This window comes from Seriola aureovittata, chromosome 18 (genome assembly GCF_021018895.1).
Source record: "Seriola aureovittata isolate HTS-2021-v1 ecotype China chromosome 18, ASM2101889v1, whole genome shotgun sequence".
Lineage (NCBI taxonomy): Eukaryota > Metazoa > Chordata > Actinopteri > Carangiformes > Carangidae > Seriola > Seriola aureovittata.
In genome coordinates this window covers 25042348-25065607 of record NC_079381.1, presented here as the reverse complement: position 1 = coordinate 25065607, position 23260 = coordinate 25042348, and the positions used below count along the sequence as shown (strand labels likewise).

The following is a 23260-nucleotide window of genomic DNA, read 5'->3' as shown; positions in this document are numbered from 1 at the left end:
TCAGACATTTACCTGTGCGCTTCATTGGTGGCGATGAGGCTGGACACGTTGCGCAGGATGCCGCCGCCGCTCTCGATGATGGCGAGTGTGTTGGTGTGGCTTCGATGAGTCAGAGTTCCCACCAGAAACGCCAGAGCGCCGTCCACCGCACAGATGTCCGCCTTGTTCTCTGTGCAGTGAGCCGACAGGTTCCAGAGCGCGCTCAGTACGGACTTCAGAGTCGACTCCTGAAGGAGAAACACCACAGAAGAAGAGATTACGAGCGCGCTCAGTACAAAAACAATCAAACATGAATAAATGTTTTTATTTACCTTCTGGACCTCCAGGGCGCAGCCCATCAGCGCTCGCACGCTGCCGACCTCCCGTAGCGTCTTCTTACTGTTCACATCAGCACGCCATGACAAGTTCCTCAAAACGCTTGCTATCACCTGAAAACAGACAAAAGTCAGCGGGAAGCACCGTGGTAACAGGTGCCAAACATTTGCCACGGTAACAGGTAAAGGTACCTGCTGCAGGTCTTCACTCTCAGACTTCAGCTGGGCAACCATCGCTCTCATGCAGCCCTTCATGGAGCACAGCGTGGCCTGATGGGAAATGAAAGGTGTTTATAAAAGGCTGTGACAGCACAGCGTAGAGAGTGTGACGATGAGCGATGACAAACCTTGTTGGCCACGTCACCGAATGTCAGGTTAGTGAGCGCCATGCCGGCGTACCGCCGCAGAGTGACGCTGTAGTGATCGCTACTCAGACCGAACATCTCACAGTCCACCTGCAGCAGCTCGGCCACCGCCTGCAGACCACCTGAGGACAGAGACCCAGAGTCAAGACCAGGACCGGGAGGAACGCAGACCCAGAGTCAAGACCGGGAGGGACAGAGACCCAGAGTCAAGACCAGGAGGGACAGAGACCCAGAGTCAAGACCAGGACCGGGAGGAACGCAGACCCAGAGTCAAGACCGGGAGGGACAGAGACCCAGAGTCAAGACCAGGACCGGGAGGAACGCAGACCCAGAGTCAAGACCAGGACCGGGAGGGACAGAGACCCAGAGTCACGACCCGGAGGAACACAGACCCAGAGTCAAGACCGGGAGGGACTGAGACCCAGAGTCAAGACCAGGACCGGGAGGAACACAGACCGAGAGTCAAGACCAGGGGGGACAGGGACCCAGAGTCAAGACCAACGGGACAGAGACCCAGAGTCAAGACCAGGACCGGGAGGGACAGAGACCCAGAGTCAAGACCAGGAGGGACAGAGACCCAGAGTCAAGACCAGGACCGGGAGGGACAGAGACCCAGAGTCAAGACCAGGAGGAACAGAGACCCAGAGTCAAGACCAGGACCGGGAGGAACGCAGACCGAGAGTCAAGACCAGGACCGGGAGGAACACAGACCCAGAGTCAAGACCCGGAGGAACACAGACCCAGAGTCAAGACCAGGACCGGGAGGGACATAGACCCAGAGTCAAGACCAGGAGGGACAGAGACCCAGAGTCAAGACCAGGAGGGACAGAGACCCAGAGTCAAGACCAGGACCGGGAGGGACAGAGACCCAGAGTCAAGACCAGGACCGGGAGGGACAGAGACCCAGAGTCACGACCCGGAGGAACACAGACCCAGAGTCAAGACCAGGACCGGGAGGGACAGAGACCCAGAGTCAAGACCAGGAGGAACAGAGACCCAGAGTCAAGACCAGGACCGGGAGGAACGCAGACCGAGAGTCAAGACCAGGACCGGGAGGAACACAGACCCAGAGTCAAGACCCGGAGGAACACAGACCCAGAGTCAAGACCAGGACCGGGAGGGACATAGACCCAGAGTCAAGACCGGGACCGGGAGGAACACAGACCCAGAGGCAAGACCGGGAGGGACAGAAACCCAGAGTCAAGACCAGGACCGGGAGGGACAGAGACCCAGAGTCAAGACCAGGACCGGGAGGGACAAAGACCCAGAGTCAAGACCAGGAGGGACAGAGACCCAGAGTCAAGACCAGGACCGGGAGGGACAAAGACCCAGAGTCAAGACCAGGAGGGACAGAGACCCAGAGTCAAGACCAGGACCGGGATGGACAGAGACCCAGAGTCAAGACCAGGACCGGGAGGAACGCGGACCCAGAGTCAAGACTGGTACCGGGAGGGACAGAGACCCAGAGTCAAGACCAGGAGGGACAGAGACCCAGAGTCAAGACCAGGACCGGGAGGGACACAGACCCAGAGTCAAGACCAGGAGGGACATAGACCCAGAGTCAAGACCAGGACCGGGAGGGACATAGACCCAGAGTCAAGACCAGGACCGGGAGGGACACAGACCCAGAGTCAAGACCAGGAGGGACATAGACCCAGAGTCAAGACCAGGAGGGACAGAGACCCAGAGTCAAGACCGGGACCGAGAGGGACAGAGATCCAGAGTCAAGACCGGGACCGCGAGGGACAGAGACCCAGAGTCAAGACCGGGACCAGGAGGGACAGAGACCCAGAGTCAAGACCGGGACCAAGAGGGACAGAGACCCAGAGTCAAGACCGGGACCAGGAGGGACAGAGACCCAGAGGCAAGACCGGGAGGGACAGAGACCCAGAGTCAAGACCAGGACCGGGAGGGACAAAGACCCAGAGTCAAGACCAGGACCAAGAGGGACAGAGACCCAGAGTCAAGACCGGGACCAGGAGGGACAGAAACCCAGAGTCAAGACCGGGACCAAGAGGGACAGAGACCCAGAGTCAAGACCGGGACCAGGAGGGACAGAGACCCAGAGTCAAGACCGGGACCAGGAGGGACAGAGACCCAGAGGCAAGACCGGGAGGGACAGAGACCCAGAGTCAAGACCAGGACCGGGAGGGACAAAGACCCAGAGTCAAGACCAGGACCAAGAGGGACAGAGACCCAGAGTCAAGACCGGGACCAGGAGGGACAGAGACCCAGAGTCAAGACCGGGACCAAGAGGGACAGAGACCCAGAGTCAAGACCGGGACCAGGAGGGACAGAAACCCAGAGTCAAGACCAGGACCGGGAGGGACAGAGACCCAGAGTCAAGACCAGGACCGGGAGGGACAAAGACCCAGAGTCAAGACCAGGAGGGACAGAAACCCAGAGTCAAGACCAGGACCGGGAGGGACAAAGACCCAGAGTCACGACCCGGAGGAACACAGACCCAGAGTCAAGACCGGGAGGGACAGAGACCCAGAGTCAAGACCAGGAGGGACAGAGACCCAGAGTCAAGACCAGGACCGGGAGGGACATAGACCCAGAGTCAAGACCAGGAGGGACAGAGACCCAGAGTCAAGACCGGGACCGAGAGGGACAGAGATCCAGAGTCAAGACCGGGACCGCGAGGGACATAGACCCAGAGTCAAGACCGGGACCGAGAGGGACAGAGACCCAGAGTTAAGACCGGGACCGAGAGGCACAGAGACCCAGAGTCAAGACCGGGACCAGGAGGGACAGAGACCCAGAGGCAAGACCGGGAGGGACAGAGACCCAGAGTCAAGACAAGGAAAGACAGAGACCCAGAGTCAAGACCAGGACCGGGAGGGACACAGACCCAGAGTCAAGACCGGGAGGGACAGAGACCCAGAGTCAAGACCAGGACCGGGAGGGACAGAGACCCAGAGTCAAGACCAGGACCGGGAGGAACGCGGACCCAGAGTCAAGACCAGGACCGGGAGGGACAGAGACCCAGAGTCACGACCCGGAGGAACACAGACCCAGAGTCAAGACCAGGACCGGGAGGGACATAGACCCAGAGGCAAGACCGGGAGGGACACAGACCCAGAGTCAAGACCGGGACCGGGAGGAACACAGACCCAGAGGCAAGACCGGGAGGGACAGAGACCCAGAGTCAAGACCGGGACCGGGAGGGACAGAGACCCAGAGTCAAGACCAGGAGGGACAGAGACCCAGAGTCAAGACCGGGACCGGGAGGGACAGAGACCCAGAGTCAAGACCAGGAGGGACAGAGACCCAGAGTCAAGACCGGGACCGGGAGGGACAGAGACCCAGAGGCAAGACCAGGACCGGGAGGGACATAGACCCAGAGTCAAGACCAGGACCGGGAGGGACACAGACCTAGAGTCAAAACCAGGCCCGGGAGGGACACAGACCCAGAGGCAAGACCAGGACGACGAGGGACAACCAAGCCTTAAACCCATCAGTAAACAGTTATGGATAAACCAGTTGGGGAAACAGTCGGTCAACAAGCCAGGAAGATGAGGAAACAGAACCAGGTGGGAAGGAATTAAAAAAGGGTGGATGGTTGAGTCAATAAACAGTCAGTCAAACTGAAAGTCGTTCACACTCACCAAGTTCGTTCATGGCGTGTCGATGTTCTTCATCAAAGGAAAGTTTCATGAGGACACAGACGGCCGGACAGATCTGATGTTCCACTGGAGACGGCACTGAACACAACACCACACTGTTACTGACTGTATTAGGTACTAGTAGAGTACTCGTTGTTGACGTCATTATTCGAGTAGCATTTCACTTGCACACGTGTTGTTTTTGGCCACAATAGTTCAACTCAGTTGGTGTTACGTGCACAATGGCTGCCGTGACCAGGAAAAGTGATGTCTGAAAATACTTTGATAAAAAGGCGACAGTAACGTGCAGTGCAAGACAGTGCAGTGTCCGACAGGAAACACAAGCTTAACATTGGTTCCGTTTGTGTTTCCAGTCGGACACGGACCTCCCGTAGTTCTCTTTTTACGGTAAAAATATATTTACATATAATTTGTGAGTAATCGAGTACTCGTTCATAAGGTAATGAGAGTACTTGAAATTACTACAAATGCCCACCCCTAGACGGTATATAAACTCACTGTTAATGACTGTATATTATATATATGATGATAATAATAATAACTAGAAAATTCCAGGGAAATTTTGAGTGCCACGGAGGCTACTGCCGGGATGAGTACATGATTTATTTCCAGTGTTCAAAAGTCACCCTGATCATACTCTGCTTTTGAGAAATGTCTTGATATAAAAGACTCTGATATAAAACAATGTCACATCCCTCCATCATGTATTATGTGGGAAATATCTCATATTCTGTATTGTTTTTTTTGATAAAACAATAGGCAACATGTCTTCAAACTGGCATTTAAAGGGTTAAAATCCTGAAAACTAATAAACATTTGGTAGGTTTGAGCAGAACTGAAGTGGTTTAAGAGATTTATGCAAAAAAAGCAGAAAAAAATATTGATATATGATGATTTTATAGCATTTTCTTTGTGTGTCCTTTTTTGGACGCGAGGAACCCGAGGGTACAAAATGTGTTACCAGTGTATAATAGACCTGTAACAGTAACTGACATTAGATTTTAAAAATATGTCAAAAAAGACACTTTCTTGCAGAAATCCATACCTTCAGCTGTAACAGCCAAAATGATCAGCAAATCACAAAAGAAAAGTGAAGAAAATGTCCAAAAAAGGACAGAGGGACCCCTGAGGGTTAATAAATCCCATGAACCGCTATTTAAATTACCACTATTATGTTTTTTTCTGTGCTAAATTTAACATTACTGGGGAGGAGAGCAACGCGACTAGAAGTGACAGCGAGAGAGGGCTAGTAGCTTCTCCTCTCCTCTGTCTCAGCGGAGACCGTCACAACTTCATTCACTCTTTTAACAAAACAAAACAAAAAGCAACGAAGGAAGCAGTAAATGGACTTACATATTTAAGACCTAACTAAATGTAATTTAAGACCTAACATGCGGCTAATGTAAAGCTAGCAGAGCTTGGAGAGTTGGTTATCTGGTTGCTAGGCGCATGCACGCACACACACAGGTCAGGAGCTGCCGTTGCCATGGCAATGTGAAAATCTGCCCAGAATTTGGCTTCTACATGGCTTCAAACAACTGCAAATTATGAGAAAACCGTTACTTCTTTTCATAAACCGAAAAGACCGTGCCAGACACTGAAGCCAGAAGTTTCTTACAGTCTCTATTTTATTCAGATATTCCTTAAAATGAGTGAGTAAGCTCAGTGCGAAGACAGAGAGAGATTCTTTTGAAAAAAAAAGACGATTACATTAGGTGTCAATGAGAGTGAGACAGGTATTGCTGCCGGACTCGGCACCCCCGTTTAAATTTTGTGCAGACCCTGCCTGTCAAAGTTACATTTTATGAATCCCAACAACTATGTCTACATTTTCAGAAAGAATTATTTGTTTCCTTTTTACGGTTTGGCCGCGAGCTCGAGTTAAAACTAAAAATAAAGGTTATTTTTTACTGCTTCACGCACTCTAGCCAGCTGACGCTTTCACTCTAACTTTGAAGAAAAAGTGATTTGCACTCCTCCTTTGAGTGCTCACAGTTTGAAAAGTTTACATGTTATGTAAAAACAGTTCCTATCTTTTTGAGAGAGCAGAAGTTTTCCTCCGTTTTACAGTTTGAATCACATTTCTACGTGCAGGTATGAGAGAGCTGGGTGACTCAGAAAAAAGGTGCAATTTTGTAGAAAAAAGGTGGGTTTCTAAAGAAAATTCCAATGCATTTCTAATGCATTATTTATTCCCAGTTTTTTGGGAATAACTTTGGGAAAAATTGGAATTTTAACACCAAAAGTCATAGCACCCCTTTCGGGATCAAGACGCACGTTTTGATGTATATATTACTGGGGTTTTCTCAAAGCTGCGGGACGAGTTACGCGCCGAAATTTGGCGGAAGAATAATAAACCCGAAACAGAAGATTAATAGATGCCCCCGAGGCTCCTCTCAGCTATTCTAGCTGTAGAGGAGCCTCGGAGCTGAGCACCCGTGGCACTAATAACAATGATGATGTTGTTGATAATAATAATATAAAACCATGATACAGTCATGTGACCCCTCCCCTCTGATTGGTTGGTGGGTGTGTGACATCACTCACTGGGGTTGTCCTCTTGGTCGACGCCCCTCTCATGGTTTTCTTGCCAGCTCCAACAGGCTTCGCAGTAATGACGTACCTGCTCCAGCAGGTGGAGCACTCTGATCTCACGCCGTCCTCGTTTGTCATCCGGCTGACTGTGGACGATGTTGTGCAGCGCTGCCGAAGCCCGTGCACGAGCCTCCTTACTGCCGCGGGAGTTACCTAGGCAACAGGAAGATTTACATAAATGAAAAATAAAAAGGCAAGCTGAGAGAGTTACCTGCGACCCAGAAACAACATGGTTACCGAGCAGGAGGGAGTCCTTGTCGTTGCCGTGCAGCAGCTGGATGAGCAGCGGCAGGCAGCCGGACTGACGCATGGCGATACACGAGTCCTGCGAGCTCGACATGGCGAGAAGCGTCCGCGACATGTCGTCTTTATCATGAGTCCCCAGCATGGACAGAAGACTGTACACCATCTCTACCTGCAGGGGGCGACACAGGTGACTCATTATTAACATCAAACTGGTCTCCTGATGGGAGGGGTGTGTGTGTGTGTTCTTCACCTTGGTGCCCAGGTGGCTGGTGATTCGTCGAGGCACAGAGTAGCTGGCTTCATTGGCGGGCTCGTGGTCCAATCGGCTGCTGGAGCTCTGGAGGAGAAAAACAAGATCAAACCAAGACTTAAAAAAAGAACACGTGTGAGAACAAAACCAGGAAGCTCACCTGAGCTCCAGCCAACCCGCTGCTGTCGCTCGCCCCCTGAGCTGCCTCCACCTGAAGAGAGTGAACAGGAGGTGAAGTAAAAATCTGTTACAGCTGTGAACTCATCGACATGAGATGACAGGTGAGCCTACCTGCAGGCGAGCTCCCAGTCTCAGGATGTCTTTCTCTATCTGCTGAATACGAGACACACGAGCCTGAACACACACACACACACACACACACACACACACACACACACACACACACACACACACACACACACACACACACACACAGAGTCCATGACATGTACACTACAGTGTGCTAACAATCCCACAGTCATCTTAAATATGTGTTCAGTGTGTTTTGACCACACCTTCACACAGGTCTCCAGGTGTGCTCCTACCTGAGCTCTCCTCTCCATCTCCTGACAGGAGCCCAGCTGCTCCTCCATCGCTGATCGAATCTGACGAGCCTCAAACTCCAGCTGTCGACGACTCATGTCCGTCTGCAGAGTGAACTGAAATAACAAGTAACACTGAATGTACTGCAGCAGAGGATCATGGGTATTGAAGTTTTTAGATACGGAGGATAAAAAGTTTTACTTAACAGTCATCTTACGTTTTCAGTGAGTGGCAGACTGTCGATCCTCTTGGTAAGATTCTGTAACTGAGCGTAGTACCAGTCCTTCTCCTTCTCCTCCTTCTCCAGCTCAGCCAATAGGAGAGACCTGCCAGTGAGCAGCAGCCAATCACAGAGCAGGACACAGAGAGACGTCAGCCAATTGCAGAGCAGGACACAGAGAGGCAAGTGAAGAAATCAGACAAAAACGTCCTGGTACCAGATCAGTGAGTTGCAGTACAGCAGAAGTGAGAACTTCAGTACCAGTACTAATACCAACTGCAGTAACAGTATTTGTAGGAGTAACAATATCAATGTACTGAGAATAGTAATATTCACAGTAGGAGCAGAATCAACAGAACCTGTCTGTCTCCAGCTCCCTCGGGTATTCTATGCGTACTATGAGTGGAGGAACAGTATATGTAGTAGTACGTCAACAGTAGACAGTGGTAGTAGTGTATATGCAGAGCACTTCAGTAGTAGTAGTAGTAGTACTCTATTAGTATTGTACAATACCTCTCTTTCTCCAGCTCCTCCAAGCAGCGGTCGTGACTGTCTCTGCCAGCAGACGGCAGCCCTCTCCTGGGAAAGGCTGTGGTCGTCGGGGGGCCTGGAGCTCCGGAGCCTCCGGCTGCTCCTCCAGGAGCTCCAGAACCAGAGGAGGTGGAGCTGGGGGAGGACGAGGGGGGCAGAGGAGGCCTGGACCTGCACTTTAGACCTGCAGAGTCCAGGCTCATCTCTGGAGGAGAGAGACATCTGATTACACACAGTCCATTGTGTGTGTGTGTGTGTGTGTGTGTGTGTGTGTGTGTGTGTGTGTGTGTGTGTGTGTGTGTGTGTGTGTGTGCGTACGCGTGTGTGCTTGTAAATGCTAAATGGTGAGGACCAAAATAAGTATTTCCCTAAGTCCATGAGTGAGGACATTTTGGCAGGTCCTCCCTTTCTGAAACACCTTCAATTGGTATTCTGAGGTTTAAGACGTTAGGTCTAGCTACGATCAGAGAACCAATCAGGATCAATAAGCCGTATTGGCAACAGTAGTAGTGATTATGGGTGCGTTTATTTTGTTCACCTTTCAGTCTTTCAATGAGCTCTAGCTGAGATCCAGACGCTTCACCAGACTCTTCTTCTATGGTGCCCTGCAGCTGCTTGAGTACTTCCTGTTTGACATGAGAAAATAAAAGTGCTACAGAGTGACATCATAGTGCTATAGGGTGTTTCCTGATGTGACCAAAGGGGGCGCCAGAGTCAAACACATATTCGCAGTATTACCACCCAGATTGTTAATACAACATTATTATCAATGAATAAATGTAAACACACAAAGACCAAACGTGACTAAAAACTGATTCATAAACTCTCTCTCTCTTTCTCTGTGTCCGTCACCCAGTTTTTCAGAATAAAATCAAAGCCCTGAGACTTTGTTCACTCACCACGATGAGACGACAGCGTTCGTACAGCGACATGATGAAACTAACAACTCTCTGACTGTTTGCTGCTCATCGACACAAAACAGGAAATAGGAAACGGGAAACGGGAAGTGAGTGTGTTTGGAAAGGAAGGACAGGACAATAAAAACCCACTGACAACAAGAACAATAAAACTACAACTGAAAAAACAAGTGAGAACAAGTGGGAAAAAAAATTAGAGCGAAGAACAGACCAGAAAATAAAAGACAAGGAAATGAAGACAAGAAAAAAAACGAAGATTGAATAAAGCTCATGAACTGATCAGGACAGAGAAATGAAGAATAACAACCACACCAGGAAAATAAACAAGACAAAGATGATCAGACAGGACAGACTGCTCACTCTGACACATTTCCTAAGTCCTCTGTGGCAAACCAAAGATCCTCACACACAGAGAGATATCTCACTCTGAACAACAACAAGGAGCTCATTCTGAAGCTCGGAGCAGCGCGTGATTGGTGGAAAATACCAGGGGTCTATTCTGGGCTGAAGATAGAGAGACACTGAGTTTACATGGCAGACAGAGAGAGAGAGAGACACACTGAGTTTATATAACTGAGAGGGAGGCACTAAGTTTATATCACAGAGAGAGAGAGAGAGAGAGAGAGAGAGAGAGAGAGAGAGAGAGAGAGAGAGAGAGAGACTGAGTTTACATGGCAGACAGCGAGAGAGAGAGAGAGAGAGAGAGAGAGAGAGAGACCGAGTTTATATAACGGAGAGAGAGGCACTGAATTTATATGGCAGAGAGAGACAGAAAGAGAGAGAGAGAGAGAGAGAGAATGAGTTTATATGACATAGAGAGACAGAGAGATAGAGATAGAGAGAGAGAGAAACTCAGTACTTCAGCAGTACTGTTACCAGGTCAGTAGTACTGACTGAAGTATTGACTGCAGTACTTCAGCAGTACTGTACTGACCTTCATGTTGGAGGCCTCTGTCTCCAGCTTGGTCAAGTGGTTGGAGTTGTCCTGCAGCTCCTGTCTCAGGTTGGAGTTCTCCATCTTTAACACCTCCACCTGCCTCAGCAGCTGGTCATAGGAAGCTGCCGCCATGTTGGAGGACCCACGGCTGACCTGCAAACAAAACCAAAACAGATTGCATGCTGTAGTACTGTAGTACTGTGCTAAGGTACTTTTGTAACACTGTAGATCTGTTCTCAAAACTCCATCATCATGTTTCTCTCTTCATGGAGCTGGATGAGCTTTAAAATGTACGAAAAGCTGTTTAATAGTTTTAGTTAGAGATGTTCAGATATGCACAATCAGTCTGATATGTGACTCTTCTCTGATCAATTACCTGTATAAAATAGTGATCAATAGTTAATTATTAATAAATCCCTCAATGGATTCACATCTAATGAAGGCTCCTGACTCATATCTATCTGAGCACTGATTGTAAACACTGATGTCGCTGTCTGACTGTCACATGACTCATATCAACACCAGCTCATTACAACACACAACATGTACTACAAAACTGTAGTACTGTATCACTGTAACACTATAGTACTGACAATACAATACAAGAAAAGACAACACCAACCGTCCTCTCCACAACATTCTGGCAAGACAGAGAAGCAACAACAGGAACAAACACCTCATCTCACTGCGCTACAGAACAGAGAGGTTCAGGCTGTATTTATTATCAGTTGTTATTATTATTAAAGATGAGCTAATGGATACATACATTTCCCCTAGGGGATAATTAAGTATCTGTCTATCTATCTATCTATCTATCTATCTATTGTATCACTGTAGTACTGTAACACTATAACACTGTAGTACTGTAACACTATACCACTGTAATACTGTATCAGTGTAGTACTGTAACACTGTAATACTGTAACACTATAGTACTGTAACATTCTAACACTGTAGTACTGTAACACTGTAAAACTGAAGTACTGTATCACTGTAGTACTGTAGTACTGTAACATTCTAACACTGTAGTACTGTATCACTGTAGTACGGTAGTACTGTAACACTATAACACTGTAGTACTGTAACACTAACACTGTGACACTGTAGTACTGGAAGACTGTAGTACTGTAACATTCTTACACTGTAGTACAATATCACTGTAGTACTGTATCACTGTAGTACTGTAACATTCTATCACTGTAGTACTGTATCACTGTAGTACTGTAACACTATAACACTGTAGTACTGTATCACTGTAGTACTGTAACACTAACACTGACACTGTAGTACTGGAAGACTGTAGTACTGTAACATTCTTACACTGTAGTACTATATCACTGTAGTACTGTAACATTCTAGCCTGTGTCTGAGGATGTTTTGATCATGAAATTAAAGATGATACATTAATCACTTAATTGATTACCAAAATAAAAGACGACTATTCAGAAAATGGACAAAAAATATGTTTGGAATTTGTGAATTGTGAATATTGTGTTTTTTTTCTCAGGACAGTTCTTGGTGTTGTTCACTTTTCTGCACATTCAATCACTCAATCAGCTGATTAATCAATATGAAATGACTGTTAGCTGTAGCTTTAACAGTGAAGGTCACATATGATGTGCACACACAATGAGCCACTCTTATGGTACAGCTGTAAAAACACTGAAGCCTACATTTCCCATAATGCAACGAGACAGCACCGGGTTTTAACCCTGAAAACCACCTTCATCCCCCACAGTACCCTGATGACATCACTGTGACATCATCAGGGTTGTTTTTTCTTTATACACACACTTGGCACACAGCACACACATGGTACACACACACACAATACACATGGTATTCACACAGTACATGATCATATATGAAAACATGAACACATGAAACATGAATACTTATGAAAAAAGGAACACCTATGAAAACATGAACACGTATGCAAACAGAACACGTATGACAACGAACACGTATGACAACAAACATGTATTAAAACATGAACATGTATGATTTTTGACATGAGAGTAAATGAAACAAACGTCACATTCACTGACTCAACGAGCGATCAACTGAGACATTGATCACCAGCAGATTAATCAATAAAGGAGGCCGCTGGAGTTGACGGTACAATCTGACTCAGCACACTGTACTGCAGTACTACTACACAGATCTGCAGTACTACTACACTGCACTGCACTGCAGTACAAGTACACACTACTGGAGTACTAATACACTCTACTGCAGTACTACTACACATTACTGCAGTATTAATGCACACTACTGCAGATTCAGATTAGATGTGGACTCAGTCTCTGCTTTATCAATAATTGATCAATCACATTCTGATCAATGATTTTGATCACAGCTCAAACATGTGACCAATAAACAATAATAAAGGACACAAGAGAACGACAGCCTCTCCTCCTCCCTCTGTCTCCTTCATCCTCCATCACCGGTCGGCCATTTTCTGTCCCTTTTCTCTCCTCCCTCCATCATCCCTGCCTCCCCTTCCTCCCCCATCTCCCCCCCTTCTCTCCATCCCTCCATCCTCCCCCTCTCTTTCTCCATCACAGAAAACAGAATAAATTAAATCCAAAGAAGAAAAACAAGCAGAGAACAGACAATGAAGGGAAAACCCCCCCTCCCCTACCCCCCTTCTCCTCCCCGTCTCCTCTCTCTCACTAATCCATTCATCACAAAATAAAAGCAGATGAAACCAGATGAATGAATGAAAGATGGATAGATGTTGGATAAAGAAAGAGAAAATGGCAGCTCACCCCATCGCTGTCGCCTCCATCTCCCTCCCTCTCTCTCTCTCTTTCTGACAGAGGGCAGTCAGCTGGGTGAGCGAGCAGCCAATCAGGAACCAGAGAGAGACAGTTGAGGGAGGGAGGGGCACCCCCCCCAGCTCCCAGCATGCTTTGCAGAAGCTGCTGCAGGCAGACTGACCGGGTTACTGAGATACTAATACACACACACACACACACACACACACACACACACACACACACACACACCAGGGTTGTTTCCTGTTATCACATTATATTTGAAATAACAGGTTCATGTCTGTGTGTGTGTGTGTGTGTGTGTGTGTGTGGACTGAAGAATCCCACAATGCAACACTCCACAGTTTACAGATGAGCATCTCTACAGCTGACAGTGATGATGACCAGTAACTGTGTGTGAAAGCTGAAATTCCTGCTGACTATTGAGTGAAACAACTGAGAGTCTGTTGTAGAGGGAGGAGTGAACAAGTGAAAAGGTAAACAACCGTGACTTCATAGACATGGTACAGAGAGTACCAGAGAGTGTTGCATTCTGGGTTGTCTGCAGACTAAATGCCGTTTGGTAGTCGGTCCAGTTCACAGCGATACATACTTACTTGACATACTGACCAGGGAAATCAGTCAATCAATAAATCACCAATCAATCAATCCTCTTAAAACATGACACAAAACTCTCTCTCCATCTCTCGCCCACTCTCAGTCGCTGAGCTGTCAGCCAATCAGACCCAATGATTTATGGCGCGCGTACACACTACATGAACAGTAGCACTGATTCACAGCACTATAAGTTGTAGTATCAGTATTATTGATACCATGTATCACTGCAGCAGTACTGCAGTAGTTGTAGTTACAGAACTACTTTTACTTTTGTTCAAAACAATATGTTGAACTACTGCAGTATCAGCAGTTTGTGGATTCAAGTACTGATATACATCTAAATATATATATCTGTAGTTCCCTGTGTTCCTGTGATTCAAATAAATGTTTCAGATAAACCAGGACTGCATCATTATTTTAGTATTGATTATTTGTTTGCTCTATAATCTGTATGTTCTATAATGTTTTGTTTTGTACGAACAACAGTTTAAAACTCACTGTGACAGTAAACAGGAGCTCTGACTGATAAATCTAATCTTCTGTTGGTTTATTGATCAGATGAATCAGAAGGTTTTTAATCACTGTCACTTTGATTAGCCGGGTCATTAACTTTAAACTTTTAAAACCAACCTGTTGTCTTTTAAAGCTTCAGCTCACCTGGACCACAGGTGCATTTAAACATTATTATTATTACCTTAGATTTCTGCCTGTTACTAAGATAAGCAGTAAAGCTAATTGTATTAATATCAGAACTGCAGAACTGAAATGATTCATCCATTTATCATCAGATTATTTTAAATATCTAAAATACCTTACATGTAAAATTCAGAAGTTTAAGGACAGAATATTTAACTGAGATATTAAATGACCAACAATCCCTCCATTTTTATACCTCAATATACACATACTGATATAGTACTGTGTACTACTACTACTCCTACTACTGTCCACTCCTGAGGAACTGCAGTCAGACTGTCTGCAGTATCACAAGCGCTGATTTTACCAACATCACTCAGATGTAGCCTCTAGTTTAAAACAAAGATCTAGTACCTTTACTAACTGCAGTAGTACACACAGTAACAGTGGGCAGCTGTTAACTATGCTAACCCGTTAGCTGACTATCACAGTCCGGCGCTTCGCCGCCTATTTCCCGGAATAAAGACAGAACACCCACGTTACCTCCGATTATTTCACTCGCTCTTCTTCTCCCCGGCCCATCAAAACCATGGGAGCCGTGTGACCGTCACCCGTCTGTCCAAAGACCCGTCCTAGCACTGACATCCAACCAAAACAAACGGTTAGCGCGCAGCTAAGCTAACAGCACGGCCGTTCTTACCTTCCCGGTTGGAGGAAACGACCAAAGTCCGCTTCAGACGGCGGCAGCTTCACGGGAACATCACCGGGAAACGCACCGCCGGTAAACGAACCGTTAGAGGCGGCGGAGACCTCTCATGTTTCCGGTCAGAGCGGGGAAAGTGGAGTTTAACAAAGTTTTAACACGGTCTTTTTGTTGTGGACAAACTGCTGCTGCGGTCCGCCATCTTGTTTGTGTGTGTCACTGGGTGCATAAGTAAAAGCACCACAATGTAAAGTACTATTACAGTTACAGGCCTACAGTCTGTGCAGGGTGAGTACTCTGATCCTTCATCCTAAAGTAAAAATACCGACATTTAAAACACTACATTACAAATAAAAGGTCTGTATTTAAAGTATCACAAGTAAAGTCAGTTCAGTGGCCTGTACTACGAAGCAAGTTCAACATACCCAGGATAACATTTAGTTATCCGGCTTGACTGAACCTAACATTGACGTCCTGTTAACCTGTACGAGGAAGCTGGGTATCAACGGGCTCAGTTAACCCTGGGTTTACCTGTCCGGTTACGAGCTCCTTGATGTGAAAGAGGCGGAGCTGTGAATTATAAGCACCATTGTCTGAACCATGAATGAAGTTCTTAATATGATATGAGAAGACATGCTGACATCTGCAGATTAGTTAGGTTATAGCAACGTCCAAAAGTGATATTCTACAAGGTGGACTATAAACAATATGATCACATGACTGGAATAAAAATATATTATTTCCATGTTTAAATATAATATCTATTAAAGACAGACCAAAGACATATTGTAAATAAGTATTTTTGCTCTGATGATGAACAAACTGTTATGAACATGTGATGCAGAGAAAACAGTTAAAGTTAATGTCAGACTGTTTCTGCTGCAGAGAGCAGCATGGATTCTGTATCCATTTGCCACAGTAGCCATAACCCAAGGGTCTGACACAAACAGGACCGCCGCCGGGGGGGGGGGTATCCATACACTGTTGAATATTTCCATGATTCTAAATTTGATTTATAATTTTTAAACATTTCAGTCAGTCTGACTCCTCAGACATCAACTACTTCTCTCCTCTTTTCTTTCTCCTCCTGCAGCAGAAACATTCTGTCATAAACCTTAATATATCCTTAATCTGACTTTAATATTAGCCTAATTATATTTTTTTTTCAATTTTTACTCCAGTCATGTGATCATATTGTTTATATTTCACCTTGTTGAATGTCACTTGTGCACATGGTTATAGCCGAAGTAACTGGCAGGTATTATCATGTCTTCAGATATCATATTAAGAACTACATGGTTCATGGTTCAGAAGATGTTGCTTATAATTAAGAAATCCGCTTCTTTCACATGTATGCGCTCATAACCGGAGAGGCAAACCCAGGGTTAACTGAGCCAGTTGATAACCAGCTTCGTGGTACAGATTATCAGGATGGTCAATGTTAGGTTCAGTCAAGCCAGATAACTAAAACTTATCGTGGGTATGTTGAACTTGCTTTGTAGTACAGGCCTCAGGCCTCTGGTGCAGCACAACACAATATAAAGAAGCACAAACACGTCAACAACTAACTGGTCGTCTGCCGAGTTCTCTGCTGCTTCAGTTTGAGTTTAATGATAAGTAACCACGAGTTTTATTCTAATAATGTCAAAGAAGTTAAAGTTCCTTCAGAGGTTTAAAATATTAATGTGATGTTTCCCTCTTTTATTATAAACCGGCAGTTATTCAAAAAGTCTGGGCAGACATTTGTAGTTCTCAACATTTCATTTCATTCAAAGATTTTATATCTGGTTTCTCCCAACATGATGAAATTTTTCACATAACAAAATACACAAAAGATAATGTAGTGAGGGAGTAATAAGGATTGTGCGGTGAGATAAAAAAAATAGAAGGGCGTCTAAAAAGTTGCAATATCTAAAATGAAATAAGAAACATGTTAGCACAACAATCAGAAGAAAACAGAAATAAAATTAGAATAATATATGTCAACAATATGTCAAATGCTAATGAGAAGTACAGCATACAATGGTGCTAAAGACAATGTCACTTATTATTAATCTAATACTCATGGCAAAAATGTTACTTTCACAAATGTACATTGACTAATAAAACCATCTTGCAGTATTATTAAAAGAAGCTGTCACAAAATGATCCAAGTTAAATCATAAAACAGGCAAAATCATTTATTTATAAGGTCTATCACACATGTTTTATTCTTTCACTTCATTCTTTCCATTTGATTTGTTTACTTCTGTCATTTATTTACCCCTGCTTGTATTCATTTTGTATTAATTTGCCCTTCATCTCTTCTCTCAACACTTGGTGGCGCTGATATCTTGTATTGCTTTTCGTTTCAAAAGTAAAATCAAAAGAAATGTTTTGTCGATGTCGGCTTCAGGCTTTTACTGTGAAGGTCTCATCAGGAAGCGGTCGTCCTCCTCTTCCGGTCGATTTAAAGATGGCGGTGGCTCTTGACGCCGCGGAGAGGTTGGTGTTTTTCGCGCCATTGTGAGATTTTGCTGCATTTAATCCCGGACAGAAAGCTCCGATGCTGATGTCATGAGGAGCGGGTCACCGTGCAGGGTTACCGGATGCCTCGTGTGAACCGGACAGCCGTTTTATTGCTGCTGATAGCCAGCAGCTCCGTGTTCCTGCTGTTTCAGCTGTATTACTACCGGAAGTACGTGGGCAAGGTGAGAACACATGTCACGGTAAACAATAAAATGAAAACTGCACAACAACGAAATACTGTTAACAAAATATTGTAAATGACAACAATAACAGTGGTAACGCTGCAGTTTGTTGCGTTCAGGGACATCTGCGTATGGAACTCTCCACAGTGTCAACATCAGGAGAAATTTTACATTAAACACAGAATCTTCTCTATCTTTCTGATTCTAATATTACCCAACATTTAACATTCTGCAGTCTGGACCTCACATCCTGAGTCGAGCAGGTCACCTGAGCGCCAGTGACGTCCAATGGGTAAGTCTGCACTTATGTTAGCCACACCATTAGCCTACGGGTTATCCTCAACGTTAGCCGTTAGCCACCATATTAGCTGGTAGCGTCCCTGTTGTTGTGTGTTTTCTAATATTTAAATGTTAACCTGTCCATCACTGTTGTGGTAACCGTTTCCATGGAAACTGTCCTGTTGATTTTTCTCCACAGCAGACGGTTAAGAAGTTCCTGGCGTTAGCGCAGCGTTTTCGGCTGCCAATGTTTCTTACCGACATCGCAGCGCTAACATTGCTCTCCCAGGATGCATTGCGGCAGCGCGATCGGCAGGTGCATGAGCCACACTGCAGCTTCTTGTGCACCAACCGGCCAATCACGTCGTTCGCGCTGCATGCCAACCTGTGGAAGTACGATGTGAGTATGTATTCAGTCCAAATAGACGGTGGGAATTAACAGAACCTGAGAAACTGTCGTTTATGATCCAACTGTTTATCATCATCATCCCTTCTTTTACTTTATCATGTATTTGTATAGTTTTCTGTATTTGTTGAATTTGTGTTTAAATTATGAAACAATTTATTTTCAGGTAAAATGTTTGTTTTTTCCCGTATCAGCCTGGCTTCCTGTTGGCTGCTGAGCAGAAAGGCTTCGAGCTGCTGGAGCTGCGCGGAGAGGACCCGCGATTGGCTAGTCTGGACACCCTATCAGGAGAGGACATCCCTCTGCACCTCCTGTTCCGCCTCCATGGTTATATTATCCAGGTGGGTGGGGCCACATGGTTACACTCCAACCACATGGCAACCATTTAGCAACCACCCAGAAACAGGTAGCGACCACATAGAGACCACACAATATAGTGGTGAATCTATTTTGTCCCAGGTGGTGTTCCTGTACGAGCGCAGCGGGAACTACCTATGGCACGGAGCGCTACGCCTCAAAGCTAACATGGACCGAAGCTTCGCTCCATTCAAATTGCTAGACTACGGACATCACGCCGGAGCCTATGACAGGTACAACACTCTGCATACAGAATGATTGATTGAGTGAATGTTAGATCAGACTGCAGGCAGTTGGAGACACTGGGAGCAGAGCAGAAGACCAAGCAAAGCAAAGACACAAATGATGAAAGAGAGGATTTAGATTCTGGTCCAAATTCCAAAGTTTACATTTACGAGATAATTGCAAAATTGACTTTGGGGACCAACGAAACATACAAGGAGACATCATCATCATCATCATCATCACCTCCCTGTAGATGAACCAGCTGTGGTCATCTGCTTTAATTATTAATTAAATGTATGTTAATGAACATCTGTGTTTTGTATGGTTGACCCCTGCAGGCCGGAGCTGGTCCTGACTGTCCTGGACGGCCTCGATGTTCAAGTCCCACGCAACGTTTCCCGCTTCTTGTCCGAACAGCGACATGCCCGCTTCCTGGAATGCCGATACCGTGACGCCCGCAACTTTCTCCAGGTCTGATAGAACGCAGTGCTTTTATGTGAAAGTTGGAATATGAAACATAGTGTGAAAGTAAAAAAAGAAGAAAAGACTATTTTAAAACAATAAAGTGAAAATAATGTTTGGACATGTGTATTTAAAAAAAAAAAAAAAAAAAGTTAAACAGATTTCTTAATTAAATATAAAAGAGAAAATATTTTACAAAGCAGAAGCAGAAATCAAAATTCTGAGAAATGTTTTGACTGAAAAATGGTAGCATTTAAAATGTCTTAAAAATGAATTCAACAAATTAAAAGTGATTTTTTTTTTTTTTTTAAATAACGAAAACGGCAAACAAAATGTATAAGAGGCAATGTGAAGATATTTATAAATAAAATTAAAGCGAGTGGCATTTAAAGCAGTCATACATCGTAACAACCGCCGGGCGCTGCGCTCATGGGGTAAGATTCATTGCACGGACTATGTGGCAGCAGAAAAGATTTTAAGGATTTTTATGTGCATTTTATGTGCAATTGTGACCACTTGATGGAGCCAGAGACCACATAATAGGTACACATGAGGCTCTGTATCAGACCTTACAATGAAAATGTCATGTAAATGATTGTCACATATACGTCCTATTTTCAGTAGGTGGCACTGTGACTATAATGTAATATTAGTATGCAGATATCTTCAGTGTGAGACTGTCATCAAATGTGAAATTTGGGTAATATTGGATAAAGTATGCTATGAGTATTGAGTAGCGCTATGCACTATAAGTATGACTAAATATGAGCATGTAGATGTGTTCAGGGCGGGAGTCTCATCAAACCTATAAAGTTTCGGCTGGTTTGGACACTGCAGGCTGAGGTTATAGCAACTTCATGGCAAAGGGTCGAAATTCAGTGTGCCGCCACAGGCGGGTCCTTTGCGATAATTCAAAAGCTCTGCACTGTAGAATTGCACCGGTCCCAAGATGAGAATAAACCAACAATGAGCTTGGAATTCGACAGTATGTCACAGATATAAAGCCACTTCCTGTTTTGTATTTAACTTGCCGCCAGAGCCATACCCTTAGGTGAAAACTCCTAATTTGCATGCATGAAGCATCAGCATCTTCTACAAATTTTTTTCTGACAATTTTTTTGAGTGCCAGGTCAACTCACTAGGAATAATAAATGAAAAGTAAATCATAGTATCAAATGTTGCCTAGAGGTGGCACTATGAGTATTACTAAATATGGACATATAGGTCTATTCGGGGCGGGACTCTTATCAAACCTAGACACCATGAGGCCATTTGGACAATGTATGCTAGAGCTATAGCGAGTTGAATTTTCATGGCAAAGGATCGAAAGTCCCTGTGCCGCCAAGGGCAGGCTGTGTCATGAAAAGTCACAGTTTTAACTACAGTGCATCATCAAGTTGTTAAGCATTTCCTAACCATGTTTGGGTCAAGATTCGAACAACCTGCTATGAGCAGTATATCAAAGTGTAAAACATGACACTTCCCGTTTCCACAAGGGAGCGCTATGAGTATCACTGAAGATGAACGTATGAGTGTGTTCAGGGCGGGACTCTGATCACACACAGAAAGTTTTAGGCAGTTTGGACAATTTGTTTTGGAATAAGATCGAGTTGATTTTTCATGGGAAAGAATCGAAATTTGCCACGTCGCTGTGGACGGTTCCTAAGATTAGATTCACTGACCATCATGTACATCTGATGAATTCCCTAGGAGTTTATAGTAGTAGTACATGACCCCTAAATCGCAAAAACAGCACCAAAATTGCAAATTGAATTAAATATGACTGACTTCCTTTTTGGTTTAGGGTATGGGTACATGGGACTTTTTTGTGAGGCTTGGCATGTTACATGTGCCTACCGATTTTCGTGCATGTAGGGGGCTCAATTTTAAAAAAATTACTAGGTGGTGCTATGGAGCCATTTTGCCACGCCTATGGATGTGACTTGTGTGCACTGACCATGGGAAAAGCCTCATAAAAGGTGATTTATCTTCCGGTCGGAATAATAATCAGCACTACAGTTTCAATAGGGTGGTAGGGTTGTTCTTGACCTGAGCTTTCAGTCACATGATGAAGACCATGAGATCATTTTAAATGGATTGATTTATAAATTTTGGTGAAATTAATTAAAACATATTAATTTTGGCAAAATATAAAATAATAATAAAAGCTTTAAAATCAGATAAAATAACATTTTCTCTCTCCCCCTTGAATGTAGCTCTACCCTGATGACTCGTCTCCGGCAGCCGTGGATTTTCGCAGGAAAGTGAAGTCGTTGCTTCATTTAGCCGCTCGAACACTTGCTCACCTCGACATTCCCTTCTGGCTCAGCAGCGGCACCTGTCTAGGTAACATGCTGACATGCTAACACGCTTACATGCTAACATCACAGCATAACGAAAGGATGTCTCTCACCCTCTATAGGCTGGTTCAGGCAGTGCAGTATTATCTCGTACAGTCATGACGTTGATATCGGGATTTTCATCGTAGACTTCAGGACAGACATCCTCGCAGCGTTCAGAGATGCCGGTCTGTCTCTCAAACACAAGTTTGGAAAGGTCAAACTTTATTTCCTTTAGTCCTCCTATTGAAACTTTCATTTTGTCTGCATTAATGTTGTAATACTGTAGCTAACTATTTCATGATCACTCTACATACTTGTGAAGCAGGTGTGTTATATTTTGAAGGGTTGTGTTTCTTTCTGAGTCAGATTTGTATATTATTTAGAAATTAATATGCATTTATATTCACACTATTTATTTTACTCTCAAGCTAATATGCACTTTACTTTGAAGGCTTGTCCTTTATTTTGAATTTTAGGTGGAGGACAGTCTGGAGCTGTCATTTCTGAGTGAGGATGTCAAACTGGACGTTTTTTTTTTCTACGAAAACAACGACATCGTCTGGAACGGAGGAACGCAGGCAAAGAGCGGAAGGAAGTTCAAGTAAAAAAAAAAGGGTTTTTTTTACGTTAACTATAGGTGTGTGTTTGTGAAATATAGTCAATATAAACAGACGACTCCAAATAAATGTAATTGTTAACAGGTAATAAAACACCTGTTCTTTCATTTTGTCTCATTTTCTCTCCTCGCTGTTAATAAAGTTTTCTGTGCTTTTCGTCAGATACGTCTTCCCCCGGTTCTCGCTCTGCTGGGCGGAGCTTCTTGAGCTGAAAGTTCGCGTTCCGTGCGAAACACTTGACTACGTTACTGCGAATTATGGCGCCTCCTGGAGTGTCCCAATGAGGAGCTGGGACTGGAAGTCGTCGCCTAGCAACGTGCAGGAAAACGGGGTTTGGCTTCTGTCTGAGTGGGCGGAGGTTATCCAAGTTTACTGAGAGGAAATACCATGAAGATGAGAAAATAAAATCAACAGCATTCAAATAAAGACCAAATGTAAAAAAGCTGTAACAAGTTGAACTGTTGTTTTCACATCAGAATGATGAGCTCATCCCCCCGATAACACTAATAATAATAATAATGTTATCTACGGATATGTTAGAGATCATTTTCATAATTAGCCCAGATTTTGTCATTAATTTCAAGCTGTTTAACTTCATATTAAAATGACTTCTCCACCA

The 23260-nt window shown here is 44.9% G+C and overlaps 2 protein-coding genes across 7 annotated transcripts in view; one reads left to right on the top strand and one right to left on the bottom strand.

The window, feature by feature from the left end:
- apc (APC regulator of WNT signaling pathway) overlaps positions 1-15412 on the bottom strand; it is a 21590-nt gene extending 6178 nt beyond the window's left edge. The window contains exons 1-17 of one of the 2 annotated variants that reach the window (XM_056402970.1): positions 15261-15394; positions 13319-13505; positions 10545-10700; positions 9232-9319; positions 8676-8898; positions 8160-8268; positions 7945-8058; positions 7691-7753; positions 7560-7610; positions 7400-7486; positions 7141-7318; positions 6856-7056; positions 4291-4386; positions 662-801; positions 507-584; positions 312-428; positions 13-227 (exon numbers count right to left, since the gene is read on the bottom strand). In XM_056402970.1, coding sequence (XP_056258945.1) covers positions 13-227; positions 312-428; positions 507-584; positions 662-801; positions 4291-4386; positions 6856-7056; positions 7141-7318; positions 7400-7486; positions 7560-7610; positions 7691-7753; positions 7945-8058; positions 8160-8268; positions 8676-8898; positions 9232-9319; positions 10545-10700; positions 13319-13459 — 2057 coding nt within the window. In that variant the 5' untranslated portion in view covers positions 13460-13505; positions 15261-15394. Of the gene's footprint in view, positions 1-12; positions 228-311; positions 429-506; positions 585-661; positions 802-4290; positions 4387-6855; positions 7057-7140; positions 7319-7399; positions 7487-7559; positions 7611-7690; positions 7754-7944; positions 8059-8159; positions 8269-8675; positions 8899-9231; positions 9320-10544; positions 10701-13318; positions 13506-15260 lie in introns of both variants that reach the window. The other variant, XM_056402971.1, reaches the window with a different exon arrangement.
- fktn (fukutin) lies at positions 15010-23260 on the top strand. Of its 5 annotated transcripts, none has more exons than XM_056402981.1 (11): positions 15010-15341; positions 17800-17953; positions 18189-18245; positions 18432-18632; positions 18833-18979; positions 19098-19228; positions 19559-19691; positions 21899-22028; positions 22105-22238; positions 22501-22625; positions 22804-23260. In XM_056402981.1, exons 2-11 carry the CDS (start codon positions 17852-17854, stop codon positions 23015-23017), a joined length of 1374 nt encoding a protein of 457 aa, XP_056258956.1. In that variant the 5' UTR covers positions 15010-15341; positions 17800-17851; the 3' UTR covers positions 23018-23260. The 5 variants fall into 5 exon arrangements, with proteins under 5 accessions (XP_056258956.1, XP_056258955.1, XP_056258954.1 ...); XM_056402980.1 differs by lacking the exon at positions 15010-15341 and adding an exon at positions 15411-15551; XM_056402979.1 differs by lacking the exon at positions 15010-15341 and adding an exon at positions 15416-15551 and having other exon boundaries at positions 17659-17953.